The following is a 14,274-nucleotide window of genomic DNA, read 5'->3' as shown; positions in this document are numbered from 1 at the left end:
ATGAGCACCGACAATATCCCGACCCAGTTGGGCATCGCCGGGGCCGTCGCGGTTCTACTGTTCCTACTGCGCCGATGGTCGTCACGCTCGACTTTGCGTAATATCCCAGGTCCACCGCCTCAATCCCAGTGGACAGGTGATTCTGTTATCGTATCTGTTGGCTCCAGATGACTTATAACGCTTAAATCTTCCTAGGTAACTTGAAGCAATGGTTTGCGCGTGACGGTGCAGACTTCCAACGGGATGTTTCTTTCAACTATGGACCCGTCGCGAAAATCCATGGCTTCCTTGGGGCAAGTGTCAATCTTAAACGTCTGACTGCAAGAATTTACTGACGTTTCTTGTAACGTCACAGCGGCCCATTTTGTACGTTGCTGACCCTAAAGCGCTGCAGACTATCCTTGTCAAGGAAGAACAAGTCTATCAAGAAACTAAGGCGTTCTTCGCGTAAGTTTACAATATGTGTTACTCGGCTTGCTTGCGAATTTCCTTTTAGCATGACATATTTGCTCTTTGGTCCGGGTCTACTAGCAACTGCTGGTAAGCTCCCGTCGTTTCATTGCCGTATGGTCATTTACGGTCGGATTACACTGACAGGCGAGAAGCATCGCAAACAAAGGAAACTGCTGAACCCAGTATTCTCGATCAAGCATATGCGTCATATGCTCCCGATATTCTATGGCGTTTTACACAAGGTTAGTAAATGCGGTGTTGCTTGATTTATTTGTCATTGTAAACGCATCCTTGATTTGGGTTTCCAGGTCCGCGATGCGATAACAATGCGCGTCTCAGACGGTCCCCAAGAGATCGACATGCTTAAATGGATGGGCCGGACTGCCCTGGAGCTTATTGGCCAAGGTGGCTTGGGCTATTCGTTTGATAAATTGGTCGAGGACGGCGACAACGAGTACGGCCGTGCCATGAAACACCTTCAGTGCGTATGATCACAATCCGTACCATCATGGACTTGCTTCCGATACTAATCATGGCACGCCGCAGGCCAACCTTGCAACGCATCAATGTCCTTAGACGGCTGGTCCCATATGTCTACAAGCTGGGACCAGCGTGGTTCCGGCGCATGGTCATGCATTACTTCCCACTTGGACAGGTGCGGGACGCCAAAGAGATCGTGGACACGATGCAACGCTGCTCTTCGGAGATCTTCACGTCGAAGAAAATCGCTCTGGCACGCGGCGATGAGGCGGTTATGAAGCAAGTAGGAGAAGGGAAAGATATCATGAGCATCTTGAGTATGAGTGACGCATGCGCTCTTGGTTTGATAAGACTAATTCGTGGCGCAGTGAAAGCCAATTCTATGGCTTCCGAGGCTGACAGGATCCCAGAGGAGGAGCTTGTGGCTCAGATGTCGTAAGTGTTCTTTGTACTGCCAACGTCATCGTGGCATAAGCTCACTGTCTACACAGAACGTTCCTTTTCGCGGCTACTGACACCACGTCGAACACGCTGGCTCGCATTCTGCAGCAACTCGCCATCCATCCAGACACACAGCAGAAGTTGCGCGAAGAAATTCTGGCTGCGAATGCTGAAGAGTACATGGCGTATGACGATCTGGACGCTCTCCCTCTACTAGATGGGGTATGCAGAGAGACTCTGCGAGTGTGAGTTCGTTAGCGTCTACATCTGTATATTCAGCTCTGACGGCCACTGTCTGATAGTTTCCCCGGTGTCACCAATCTGGCGCGCACGTACGTCTTCATTGCATTTCTGTTGTGGGCTTCGTATTGACAGTGTTTCCAATAAGACCGACTCAAGATACAATCCTTCCTTTGTCCGAACCCATCGTCGGCACCGACGGCACCGTCATGCGCGAGATTCTGGTCCCAAGAGGCACGGAAATCCTCATTGGTATACAGGGCAGCAACGGGCGCAAGGAGCGCTGGGGTGAAGACTCTTATGAGTGGAAGCCGGAACGCTGGCTCTCGCCGCTTCCGAAGACAGTGACAGAAAACCCCGTCCCAGGGGTGTACTCTAATCTGTGAGTTTTTGGCTATGCGCCGAGCGGGTAGCCTCTGACCCTATTGCCCTGTCTGCAGGATGACATTCATGGCAGGAAGACGAGCTTGCATGTGCGTCCGGATCTGATCCGTGGTAGTTTTCGCAAGGATACACTAACTCTATTTCCGTTGGCAGCGGATTCAAGTTCTCCGAAATGGAAATGAGTAAGTTAACTCATCCGCGTCATCCAAGGTTCTAATCCTGAACACCTTTACCTGTTCAGAGGTCGTTCTCGCCGTTTTACTTTCGAACTTCACCTTCGAGTTGACCGATAAGCCCATCGAATGGAACATATCTGGAGTCCGATACCCTACGGTTGGCAAGGATAGCAACGTGGCTCAGCTTCCACTTAAGGTTGGGTTGTACAAAAAGCCTACGCTCCAATGATGCTTTGAAGCCAATGCTGATACCCATTATGCTTACTTCGTTACCAACACGTTCTCATGTGAAAAGCGCTGCATTCTTTTTTCTTCCCACTCGGTTGACCTGCTTCATGACCCCTGCCAGGATATGCTTCGTCTTCAATCGCGCGGAAAATTATATATTATTGCGTCGTTGCTTTTTCTTAGACTCGTGGGTTGTGGCTAAGCATGGATTGGTGTTACATATTTGAGTAATGAGTAATAAACGCAAGTGCGTTGGCAAAGCGTTGATCCGTTTGATCGATCAGTCCTGATCGAGTGCATTTCCTATTTACCGTCCCAGCCAGCTCACCTGTATATTCCGCTCGTCTTGTCATTCGGGTGCATCGTTCAACTCAAGAGCCTACAACGGCGTGCTCTATACACGATCTGGAAACAAAAACATCACACGCAGCAATCGAGCCTAGTATTCGCCATGTCCTCATCTGGGCAAGTGGAGCTGCAGGCGCAGTCGTCGCGTCATGGCTCATAGTGGGGCGTATGTATATGCAGCAGCACCCCGGGGAGACGGAAACCAATTGAACCTCAACCATGACTTCTGAACGCGTTTACAACCTCACTCACTCTGACAAGACTCTCACCGCCGCCTTTGCTACCTCGCCCGACTCGTCTCCTGGCGAACTCGGCAAGACGCTTTACGCTGAACATCACCATGGCATACACAAGCCCAATGCCACAGGTGGTATCACTGCGACAATACGCGACATGCTCAAGACCGGCCATGCTCCAGACGAAGCCAAGGAAGCCGTGCGTGAGGATGATCCGACACCGGAAGATCTGGACAGAGCAGCAGAGTGTGGTCAGTTTGGAACAAGGCCGACTGACCTCTTTCTGAAGGTGAGTCTTTTCATATCCGGTATTACTCTTTTTTGGGCTGCGCTTGGTGCATTGTGCGCCCATATGAATACTGGCGGTAGCATGAACCAACACATGCGAAGCGAGCAAGTGCGGGGCGTCGCGTTAACACGTATAGTGTGTTGTACGCTGGACAACTTGAATCACGCTTCGAGAATGATTGACCCAGTTCTTTCCCCCAGTTCTCCTGTGCGTATGAACGACATGGTCTATCTGTGACCACTACGGGCTTTGTGGGTCGCACGAAAGCACTTTGTGATGTTGCGTGTTAGTTTTTACGGCGCATTAGGTTGTCCAACGTGTACATGCTTCGTCCTGAATCCCTCAGTTATAAATGAACTTGAAGACGAAGACATGATTGGTCGTCCTTCTACAGTCGTGATCTTGGCAATGGGCGTCGGGCCGAGCCTATTTGCACGTACTTAGGCGATACCACACTCACTAACACTCTCGCGCGCTCGGTTGTGCAGTGCGTGTATGCGCTGAGTATATTAGCTACTGTCGCGCGTGTTTATTTCCATTTATTCGAGTTCTATATTGTTCATGATCAACCAACGGCGACCACTGACCTCCTGATTTTCAGGTCTATTACGATGTCCTCAAAACCTTGGACGTTGATCCATGGGCAGGTGCCATTTCTCCACCTCTTCTTGGCTCGCGCGGAGTTGTCACTCTGTCAATCATTTCTGTGTGAGTATCTTGTGCCTATGCCTAAGTTTCTATGGCAGATTCCCTCGCGCAGACGCATATATGCATGCTTGACATACCTTCTCCGCCACAATGGTCCTTCTAACTTTCCCCATGAATGAATTGTGCGCTAACTATCACTGCTTCCCCAGTATACCCGACATTATCCAGCATCATTACGACTGCATCGTGAAGGCAGAGCACGAGGTTTTCCTTGCGACCAATTTTTGGCAGTCATCCAAGTCCGCGACGAAGATCAACGATGCGCTCATCGAGCTCTCTCGTCGTGCAGAGCAGCGCGGAAAGAGAGTCGTCGTGAAGCTCATGTATGATCGCGCCAATCTGAAGATGCTCACGGAGAGCCACATCTACGTCGACGAAGACGAATGGACCAAAGATGAGGTGAAGCTCCCGCAGCGGAGTGAGATGCCTTGGGTGGATTTCGAGCTCGTGAACTTCCATCAGTGCGTGGATATTTCTTCAATCCGTTGATTCTTGTTTTGCTGAACAGATCGTGCAGGCCGGTACTTGGGACATTCCACAGCAAATTCATGATCGTCGACCGCAAGATGGCCCTATTGTGCTCGAACAACATCCAGGATCGGCCTAACGTGGAGATGATGATTCATCTGGAAGGACCCATCGTGGATAGCATGTACGACACAGCACTCATATCGTGGTACAAAGCGATGCATCCTCCGCTACCGCTCCTTTCAAAGCCATACTCAGTGCCCAGTGAGGGCTATCGCTTCGGAATGGAGAACGAGTACGCATCGACGCATCTGCTCGACGGCAAACGTGGTGAAGAGCTATGCAAGAGTCTACGCGCCGAAGGCAAGGAGGCCATGGACAAGGATGCAAGCGAGCTGGAGAAAAACACAGTGGGCGGGAAGGAAGGCGAGCACCCTTTCATCTCAGGCCGGTATCAGTCCATCACGGACCACATCAGTACGTCTGCGCACTTCAGCTTGCACGTACATACTCACGAAGCGCGCAGATGCGGGCGACCAGACTACGCAGGCCACCGTTCCGTACGATCCGACGAAGGATGAGGAATATACGCCGCACGTCCTACATGCACCGCACGCTGAGGTGCCAATGGCGCTTGTGAACCGCCCGCCGTACGGGAAGCCGAACAACGACGAGCGCGCGCTGCTGAATCCGCAGGACTCGGCGTGGCTCGCAGCACTCAGGCACGCAAAGCGCCAGGTGTTCATCCAGACCCCGACGTTCAGCGCGGGCCCGGTCGTCGAGGGCGTGCTGGGCGCGGTGCGGCGCGGCGTGGAGTGCATCCTGTACGTGGACGTCGGATTTAACGACGGGGGCGAAGCGCTGCCGCTTCAGGGTGGGACAAACGAGGAAGTGGTGAGGAAGATCTATGCGCAGATGACAGAGGACGAGAAGGACAGGCTGAAGTTTCACTGGTACACGGGTCAGTGCGGCCATCACGGTCTAGGTGCGGGACGCTGACTGTCTTCTGCACAGCGCGGGATCAGGTCAAGCCGATTAATGCTCACCTTCAGCAACGGAATTGTCACGTATGTATACGTTCTCGAGACGATTGATCCCACATGCTGAAGATATGGACAGGTCAAGCTGATGATTGTGGACGAAGCGCTGGGAATCGTTGGGAACGGGAATATGGGTATGCAGGGCCGTTTTATTCGGGGACATACTGCTGATTAGATCACGCATGTCAGACGTCCAGTCGTGGTTTCACAGCCAAGAGGTGAACGTTATGATTGACAGCCCCCAAATCTGCCGAGAATGGCTGGACGCAATCCACCATGTGCAGAATACGCACTTGCACCGTGTTGGACATGACGGCGTGTGGCGCGATGCGCAAGGTGTCGAGCTCACAGATTCGACCGGCGTCACCAGCGGCATCACAGGACTTTTCAAAGGTCTACAAGGCAGCATTGCCCGGGTACGAGGCAAGGGTGGCTTCTGAGTCGGCACTCCTGGAGGCTTGTTGGGGCTGTGGAAATGGACGATTGATAGGCACGGATCCTGCGAACGAATGATCCCACTTCTCATACCGGTTTCGCATGATAGTTTATCTCTGCTTTTTTTGTTTGGGCACGCTGTAACAAAGTTTCTAGCTGACATCGGAATTGCATTTCCTATCCTCACACAAAGATACCGAGATACCCAGAACCCTGTCACGTTCTCTCGCCATATGTTCATCCTCAATACCAGCCGCCCCGTCATCACGTCGCACCTGGAAGACAAAGGATCAGGGACCATGTTTCGGAACAATCAGCCAGCGCGCTCACCTTCCTCTTCGTAGAACGAGCGTGTATATCGTTCGCAGTCACTAGCATTTGCCTTCGTCGTGGGAAATTGCAACCTTCAGTTCTTGTCTCGCGCCCAGCCGCTACGCGTCTTCGCCATAGCAAGGACCGTATGTCGCGTCGGCGTCGTAGTACGAGCCATTCCAGGAGCGATAAGCCTCGTCCTCCTCGTAGCATCCTTGCGCTTCGTCCTCATAGCCACCATCGTCAACGCCATGCTGCATGTCGGTGCCTGCACCGTCATGCATAGCAATCGCATCGTCGAGGGCAGCGAGCAGCGCATCGTAGGCCGAACCCTGGCCACTGGGCTGCTGCTCATAGGCCACCTCGCCGTCAGGGTAGTAGCCGTCCGTGTCTTCGCCGTCGTCCCAGGCGTTGTCCGCCTCGTCCTCGCCGTGGTATCCGTAATGCTCGTCCTCAAAGCCGGAGTCGTCAACGCCAACTTCCGCCTCAGCACAAGGTCCATCCTGCCCAGCGAGCGCAGCGTCGATGGCGTCCAGCGTGGCCGACACTTCCCAGTCCCACAGGTGATTCCAGAGCTGCAGTCCAACGCTCCGAGCATACACCTGGTACTCGCTCCACACCATCTGCCCAGGCTGGCCCACGCCGACAAAGTGATCGCCAAGCCACACCTTGAACAGTGCTTCCTGGTCGTGCGCAGCGACGAGCGGGAGGAAGACAGCACAGTCGGTCGGTGCGTCGTCCGGGTGCGCGCCCTCGTGCGTGAACAGCATGCGCAGGATCAGCGTGGCAGAGGCGTCCCCGAGCGACACGTAGACGAGCTTCCAGGCGAGGACATAGCGCTCGCGGACGAAGGCGTCAAGCAACCCAATGTCGGCTGACGAGAAGTAGAAGCCCACGTCGTCGGCCTTGACCTCCTCGACACTAGGCGCAGCAGGCAGAGAAGACTCGTCGACAGCAGCAGGAGAGTACCAAGTGAGCAGCTTGATGACTGGCAAAGACCCGAGCGACCAGGCAGACTCAGCATTGGCCTGAGACTTGCGAGGACTACACTGCTTCGACCGCTCCATGAGGCGTACACGACGTTGACGACGCCCGGACACAGGCCGAGGGCGCATCTTGACCTTCTTCCTCGACTTTATGTCAGCCTCCCACCGTGGAGGGTCCGACATCCTTCCAGTTGCAGACGAGCACACAGCACCGAGACTTGCGACCACATGCTGATGTCTGATCAGCTTAGGTTAGGATATAGCATTGAGCGGGCACATACCTTGCCGTTGCCCAAGCCAGGCGCATAGGGGTGCCAGAGCAGCCAGCCGACAGACAGACCGAAGGTAGCGACGACGCACACAACCCAACAGATGACAGCGATGAGCGTGGTGTCGGCGGTCACAACCACAACACGCGTCGGTGTCGGGTCGAGGTCGATGCCATCGTTGGTCGTCGGTGTAGGCAGCAGCAGCTCTTGGCCCCCGGGCTTGGAGCCAGAGAGAAGAGAGTTGAGTAGCAGAGTAGCGCGGAGCATATGCTGGAGGTTGTCCAGCAAGATGCGGCGTGCGAGAGTGAGAATGTAGAGAGTGAGCATTGTGGTTGTTTCGATGGAGAGACGAGAGTGTCGGAGGGGTTTAAATAGGCCTGATCTTGAAGTTGCCCGATGTTCGCCTCCAGTGTCAGCAATGTCAGCCTCGTCTGCGGCTGACGCTGTTAGCCTCGCGATCGGTTTCGCAATCGTCTAGTGCCCCAATGGCCTGGATGCCAAACATCCTACGTGCGCTGTTTGAATATAAGGACGCAAAGCTGACTCGCCACATACTTTATTGAAACGCTAGTGCTTGTGCTGAAAGACAAACATGTCCCGTGCAATCTTGGTATGCCTGGTTCATGATTCAAGATCCATGCCTGCTGCTAGCAGAACGCATCACTTACTCCCGAGACAAGGACGGCGCGGTCCGGTTCACATGAGGGAACGAAGCCTACCGCATTGTTGGCCTATCGACTCACATATTGGGGAGACACACAGAAGTAGGTGCGCTCGAAGTTGCCGCTGACATAGGTCGATTCAAAGTTGCCGCGTAAATGTCGCTGAAAGCGAGAAACAAGCGACCAAGATAAGCGCCAATGACCTACTTATATTTTGAACTTCAGGAGCTAAGGCCATTTTCAGCTTACTTTCCTTACTTGACTTAATTTCAGAGACTGAGTGTGGGGTTTTCCAGGCTCCTTCCCGCCTCTGTGGGAGTTATAGGGGCTCAATTCGACAAACTTGACGCAAGCTAAGTCCTGCAAACCCATCCGCCACACTTGCGCCACAATCCGGCTACATCCGAGGCAAGATCAAACTCCGAATCCCAACCTTAAACCCCCATAACTCCCTACAGCGGCTGGCACAAAACATCTACAAGCAGCGGGGGACCGGCGCATGTCACCTAGATTAGGAAGGCAGGATACTGGCCTATCATTACATAATCATCACGGTCCCGTGTATTACAGTAGCGTTTATGTGTCCCAGCATCACGTCTCGTCGTCCTCGGTGCAACCTTGTGACCATGGCTTTCACCCCTCTGATAGAAAATTTATACCTGGCTTTGACACAGATGTGCGCATCCCTGTCGAGGGTAATTTTTGTCCTTCTGACTGGTAAAGGCCTCATGCAACACCCCTTCGTTGAATAACCCATCCTTGGCCTGGCTGGCACTTCAAGTTCAGCACTCTCCATGCATCTGCGATCCAGGTTCTCGACTTTCGCACTGATAATGTGGCTTCCAAGATGCAAAGTGTTGCGAACAATGGGCTTTCTGCGCATCGTTGTTACATTCACTCATGGGGTTGCGATGACCTCAATTGACGAGATTGAAATGTTTTGATGTCTATTATCATTTCCGGGACTCAATCCTGCCCCATATGGGAGGTGCGGCGCCGGTTCTCCGCTGTTTGTAGATGTTTTGTGCCAGCCGCTGTAGGGAGTTATAGGGGATTAAGGTTCAAATGGGATGTCACATGATATGCACGTGATGTAATGGCACATGATCTGTGGCAAGACTTCTATTCTCGGACAAGATAAAACATTGAGTACGCTATTCGGATGAAGTCCCCTATAACTCCCACAGCGGCGGGAAGGAGCCTGGGGGTTTTCCTGATGAGCAGCCGTTTCTGCGACCTTCAGCCACATTTGAGCGCTTCGGTAACAGCGAACTTGAAAAGTCGCTTGTTTTCGGCGACATTTATTCTGTTCTGGAAGGCAATGAAGCGACTGTGGAGCGCACCTATGCGTCTTTCTGTCTTCGCGTAGATATTAGGCCGCATGGGAGAGAAGTCCATAAAGCCAGAGGACGAGGGCAGCCGTGCGTCTAAGTGATGAGAATTCGAGCGATAACGTGACAGAGAATGGTGAGCAAATCGGTCTGCATTTCAATCGGGAGCATAATTTGATAGGTACAGGATAGTGTATATTCATGTTCTAGGGGCGTGGCAGCTTCTTGCCCGATACAAAGGCTACTAGTCTCTATGCATTGAATCGTGCAAGAACATCGTCAGGTATGATGCTCTGCTCGTCGTTTCTCTTGAATACCTCCAATTTCTTGTCTTGGTAGACGAGGCTCAACATCGTCGTCGAGCCGTGCTCAACCAGAAGATCTTGAATTGTCTCCAGCAGCGCTCTCAACTGACTGAGTCCGTCCTGCGCTTTCACCTGCAATAGCTTCATCTCTTCACTGTCGAGTTGGTGCTTCGTAATTTCGTAGAATTCTCCATCCCGGTGCGTGGCCAGATAATGGTGCGGCGTCTGCGAAAAGTACATCTGTGCATGCTTGTCGCGCCAGTTGTTCGGGCGACCTGCCGACCGCGTGGCCACCTCGATGATGGAGGTGTGGGGCACCTGCTGGCCAGCGTTGGTGACATCGAGCTCGGTCGAAGTAGTCGAAGCGGCGGTGCCAACACTCATACCCGAGAGCGTCTGCGTTAGACTGTCGACATCAGAAGCTGTGGCCGTGTGAGAAGAAGTGCTCTCCGAGATGCAGGCGTCTACCTCAAAGCGCACAACGATGATCAATCCACCGAAATCCTATGTGCGGAATGTAAGCACGAAGTGTGGTATACTCATCAGATCCTCTCACATATTTCACTATACGATGATGACCGGTGCCTTTCTCGCAGCCCGGCGCCTTCCTAGTAGTTTCCTCCTCGAATTGATATCCGTATCCTGAACCATTCGTCCATACGCGCGCGCGCTTCTCCCACCTCGAGAGCAGGATCGTTCGTCTGCCCGCGAGCCGCATGTCAATCCTGAACGGCTCCGCTTTGTTGGTGATCCACCTCAGCAGCTTGCGCAGTCCATTTCGGTCAGTGACAAAGTCGACCTCCGGCCAATCAACGCTCCCTCCGTTCTCCTCTGCGACTACATCAACTGCGCGGAACAGTGGATATAGTGGAGAGGAGGGCATCCGAAACGCATTTTGGTCGACGAACTGCAGCCCTTTGTCTGGGACGATTGTGAATGGCAACGGTCTATCACGCCACATAGGCGGCGATCCTATCAAGCGTTTCATGTTAGCTGCGTTGAGGATCAGAAGATAAGCATAGGAGAGCGCACCTGGGACAATGATTGTCGGTTTCTCTGCGTCCGTCCAGTTGTACGAGCCAAGATAGGTGAGATCCTTGAGTACAATGTCCGCTCCTGTGGCTTCTGGCTTATCTATGGTCTTTATGGGCGGGGCAAGAAGTCCTTCACTCAGTTCCCTGATAGGTCTTCTACGTTCGCTACCATGGTGGCCACCGCGTGATCCTCCGTCATGGTGTGTGGAAGTGTGATTGTTGTCGGTATCGGGGGTATGGGCCGACATTCTTCACGGTATTTAGGTCCTGACGTGATGTGGACGCCCAGGTGCAGGCGACGGAACGGCGAAGACTGATAGAGGTAAGGGTTTGACAACTCGGATGCTCAGCTGTCATATGCCGCCGTATATAAGAAGTGCCTCCTGCATTGTGGCCCTGTGACCTATCTTCTATCGATGAACCTTGTACAATGACAATTGACCAAAGGTGGCCACGGCGGGTCAAAGCCTCACGCTTTGGGCGTGACGAACGACGCATCTTTCTTTCAATCTGTCGGTTAGGTCATGCCAGAGATGCTGGCAGCTTAGGACGAGAAAGAGACACACTGCGTATTGGTGACGGACTAACGCCGTGTGCATAGATGTGCTCGCTTCAGTCTCTGGAGAACTCACCCGCCATATTGCGGGGGCTTAGCACGCGGTCGAGTGGCGGACGATCCCAGATGTCACTCAACCGCCGAGCTGAAGGAGTGGCGGTAGGTGGCGGTGCGCAGTCACGCTACAAGAGTGTAACGTTCCGGATTCCGGTTCCACGTTCCATGAATTAAACACCCTGTAGATTTGGCGTTCTGCAGCAAGGCAGCGTAACACCATTGCGGCGCTCGCGGGAAGCCGCACATATACATATATACTTACTTACGGCTGTGATGAACGGGGTGCCGGGCCCACGCTGAGAGTAATGCGGCTATGCTTTGAATCGCGTGGAATGTGTTAGATATCACTGGCGTTCATGGGAAAGAATGCGCGTTGATAGTCCACTTGAATCATCTGGTATCATTTGTCTAGTGCGGTAAACTAAGTCTACGTACTATCTATGTTGCGTGTTGGCAAGTACGCTTTTCAGTGTCGTCTATCCTTGTCACTCCGCAGAGTGTGTGGCTACCTCGACAATCGGAGGCTGATCTTCATCCTGTTTCTCCCCCTCACGTGTTTCAGAACTCTTCACCTCTTGCATACCAACCGTAGTAGCGTCTTTCTCTTCACGCACACTCTGCTTCTCCTCAAGTGCATGTTTCTCATCGCCCCCTTGCTGGATGTCCGATGCGCCGGCCTCCTCATCACGCCTTTTCTGCGCAGTGACTTTACTCTTCCGCACCTCTAAACCACCCTCCCAGCCGACCCACGTGTACCTGGATACATGTGGCCCGCGTGCAAGCACCACAAAAAGCATCAAGCCGCTCCATGCGAGGTTCAGGGCAGCAGCTGGGCGCCAACCATGCTGCGTGTACACCTCAGAGCCCACTGCGGTGCCCATAATTTGTCCAATGAACAGCTGCGTGAATGATTTTATCAGAACACACCACACTGGGAAACCACGAGTTATCCAAACTGGAGTACAACATACCGAGATGAGGATGATGGCGTTCATGCGCGAACGCGCGGCCGGGTCGAGGCTAAATACTGCAGTGGTAAGCGATACCTGCACCATCTGCCGGAAGACATCGATGCCGATGCATACGATTACGACCGCAGCCACATTCACACCGTCCGCACCGACCATGATCACATGCGTGATTATGTAGGCGATACATGCAATCACGGACGCGAACCATGGAACGAGGGAGTCGATCAGGCGGCCGAGCGGAGGGGCAAGCCCGACACCGACCATGCCCACAAGGCCAAACAGACCGATCACCAGCCTGCCCATGTGAGTGTTAACCCTACGGTGACGTTACTAGAGAATGAGGAGCATACGTCGAGTAGTTATAGGGTGGCCCGCCCAGCAAGAATGTCAACGTGACCTGGAAGTATGGGTTCAAAATGGCACACAGTGCAAATGGCGGGGAACATTACTGACCCAAAAGTTGGTATAGCATGCAGCAGAGGGAATACTGATCAGGACTGCCTGAACAAGCTGAGGTTCCGTTACGGCAAATTTGGCCATGCCCCATAGGAGACCAAAGTACGTTGCGCCCTTGTTCTTCGCAGGATAGTCTGGAAGCACGAGATATAACCATACGCACACCACATATTGCACGGAGAATGCGAGGTAGTATACGACGCGCCACGAGACAAATTGTGCAATCACGCCCGCGAGAACTCGCGCGAGGAGAATGCCCAAGAGGAGACCAGAGAGTACGATAGAGAGTGCGGTCGCACGTCGCTCTGGTGGCGCAAGGTCTGCGGCGAGTGGCAGAAGGATTTGTGGGACAACAGTGAAAACGCCGGTCAGAAAGCAGAGTGCTTGGAAGACGGCGAAATTGGTGGTGAAAGAGAGTCCTATGGATAAAGAAGCGCAGATGAAGACTAGCATGATGATAAGAGGCCGACGACGAACAAGGTCGCCCAAGGTCGAGATGAGCAAGAGACCGACGGCATAGCTGCAATTAACAGACGTCAGTTTCTGTTATAATCAGTTAATGGATTGATATGAACCACTAACCCCACTTGCACTAATGTAGGAATCCTGGAGACAGTATCGTACGAAACATTGAACGTGTGAGAGAACTGTACTAAGGAGCAATGCATCAGCATGAGCTGTTCAATTACGTCATGAAAGGCCCGTTGTACTCCTGTGGGAAGAACGTTGGAGACATTATTATGGTGAACCACTACATGGTCGCTGTATGTTTCGCCTTGTCTTTTCGTTCGCATCCACGCCCCATCACTCCGGCTAAGGTAGCGCCTATTGGGCGCGCGGGAACTCAACATGCGATAATCACATGAGCAACACATTGAGACGGAACAGAAGGGCATCCGGTTCGGCGAGCAGAGGTGACTTAGCCGCACATAATATCGCCTCGAGTGCCACTGGAGCCTGGCGTCCTCGCGGAGGTCCGCATCCCGGTACGCATGGCCAGACATAACATGAATTAGAGAACGCGACACTCACTCAACAGGGGCTGGCAATAGTACAAATTGGCTAGGACTTCGTGCACAAGCAATATTAGACCGGGTATTGCGCAATAAGAGCAGTTCTCACAACGCACCGAACGTCCCTGCGAAACCGAACGTTGCATTCAGTAGTAGTCCGAAGTATGCAGGATGCTTGGGGTCATGGCGCAGATGCTTCGGGATTGGGAGAAAGCCGAAGTCCTTCGTGATAGGCGTAAAATCTGGTTCGTCCTCCTGAGCTTGGACCACTGCGATCGTCTCATTAGTTGAACTTGCAACAGACGCCCGCGCCTCGCTTTCGACAGGCGGAGGGCTCGTTGCTGGGTCGCTCATGGCCACACGCGAGGAGCGTCCGAGTCGACGTGGGGGACATCG

The 14,274-nt window shown here is 53.1% G+C and overlaps 6 protein-coding genes across 6 annotated transcripts; 3 read left to right on the top strand and 3 right to left on the bottom strand.

Moving 5' to 3' along the window:
- POSPLADRAFT_1050195 (hypothetical protein) lies at positions 1-2,403 on the top strand (the record flags this gene model as incomplete). The annotated part of the gene is made up of 14 exons (XM_024479935.1): positions 1-136; positions 196-293; positions 356-447; positions 497-540; positions 598-695; positions 762-934; positions 1,000-1,250; positions 1,302-1,368; positions 1,425-1,619; positions 1,677-1,706; positions 1,763-1,996; positions 2,055-2,087; positions 2,152-2,180; positions 2,240-2,403. The coding sequence occupies 14 exons, from the start codon at positions 1-3 to the stop codon at positions 2,401-2,403; spliced, it is 1,644 nt and encodes a 547-aa protein (XP_024333923.1).
- A 566-nt stretch (positions 2,404-2,969) lies between these two features.
- On the top strand, positions 2,970-3,987 carry POSPLADRAFT_1157538 (hypothetical protein; the record flags this gene model as incomplete). Its single annotated transcript, XM_024487201.1, has 2 exons — positions 2,970-3,275; positions 3,877-3,987. 2 exons carry the CDS (start codon positions 2,970-2,972, stop codon positions 3,985-3,987), a joined length of 417 nt encoding a protein of 138 aa, XP_024333922.1.
- Positions 3,988-4,304: 317 nt separating this feature from the next.
- POSPLADRAFT_1050193 (hypothetical protein) lies at positions 4,305-5,931 on the top strand (the record flags this gene model as incomplete). The annotated part of the gene is made up of 6 exons (XM_024479934.1): positions 4,305-4,444; positions 4,501-4,954; positions 4,992-5,412; positions 5,466-5,518; positions 5,571-5,625; positions 5,681-5,931. 6 exons carry the CDS (start codon positions 4,305-4,307, stop codon positions 5,929-5,931), a joined length of 1,374 nt encoding a protein of 457 aa, XP_024333921.1.
- A 426-nt stretch (positions 5,932-6,357) lies between these two features.
- POSPLADRAFT_1061823 (hypothetical protein) lies at positions 6,358-7,820 on the bottom strand (the record flags this gene model as incomplete). Its single annotated transcript, XM_024481436.1, has 2 exons — positions 6,358-7,455; positions 7,506-7,820. The coding sequence occupies 2 exons, from the start codon at positions 7,818-7,820 to the stop codon at positions 6,358-6,360; spliced, it is 1,413 nt and encodes a 470-aa protein (XP_024333920.1).
- Positions 7,821-9,737: 1,917 nt separating this feature from the next.
- Positions 9,738-11,073, bottom strand: POSPLADRAFT_1157735 (hypothetical protein; the record flags this gene model as incomplete). The annotated part of the gene is made up of 3 exons (XM_024487232.1): positions 9,738-10,295; positions 10,453-10,763; positions 10,824-11,073. The coding sequence occupies 3 exons, from the start codon at positions 11,071-11,073 to the stop codon at positions 9,738-9,740; spliced, it is 1,119 nt and encodes a 372-aa protein (XP_024333919.1).
- Positions 11,074-11,923: 850 nt separating this feature from the next.
- On the bottom strand, positions 11,924-14,232 carry POSPLADRAFT_1061821 (hypothetical protein; the record flags this gene model as incomplete). Its single annotated transcript, XM_024481435.1, has 6 exons — positions 11,924-12,337; positions 12,410-12,704; positions 12,760-12,806; positions 12,863-13,385; positions 13,448-13,517; positions 13,995-14,232. 6 exons carry the CDS (start codon positions 14,230-14,232, stop codon positions 11,924-11,926), a joined length of 1,587 nt encoding a protein of 528 aa, XP_024333918.1.
- Positions 14,233-14,274: the final 42 nt, after the last annotated feature.

This window comes from Postia placenta (genome assembly GCF_002117355.1).
Source record: "Postia placenta MAD-698-R-SB12 unplaced genomic scaffold POSPLAscaffold_19, whole genome shotgun sequence".
NCBI classification, from domain to species: domain Eukaryota; kingdom Fungi; phylum Basidiomycota; class Agaricomycetes; order Polyporales; family Adustoporiaceae; genus Rhodonia; species Rhodonia placenta.
Note: the sequence above shows the minus strand (reverse complement) of the source record. Positions and strands in the feature narration are given on the sequence as shown.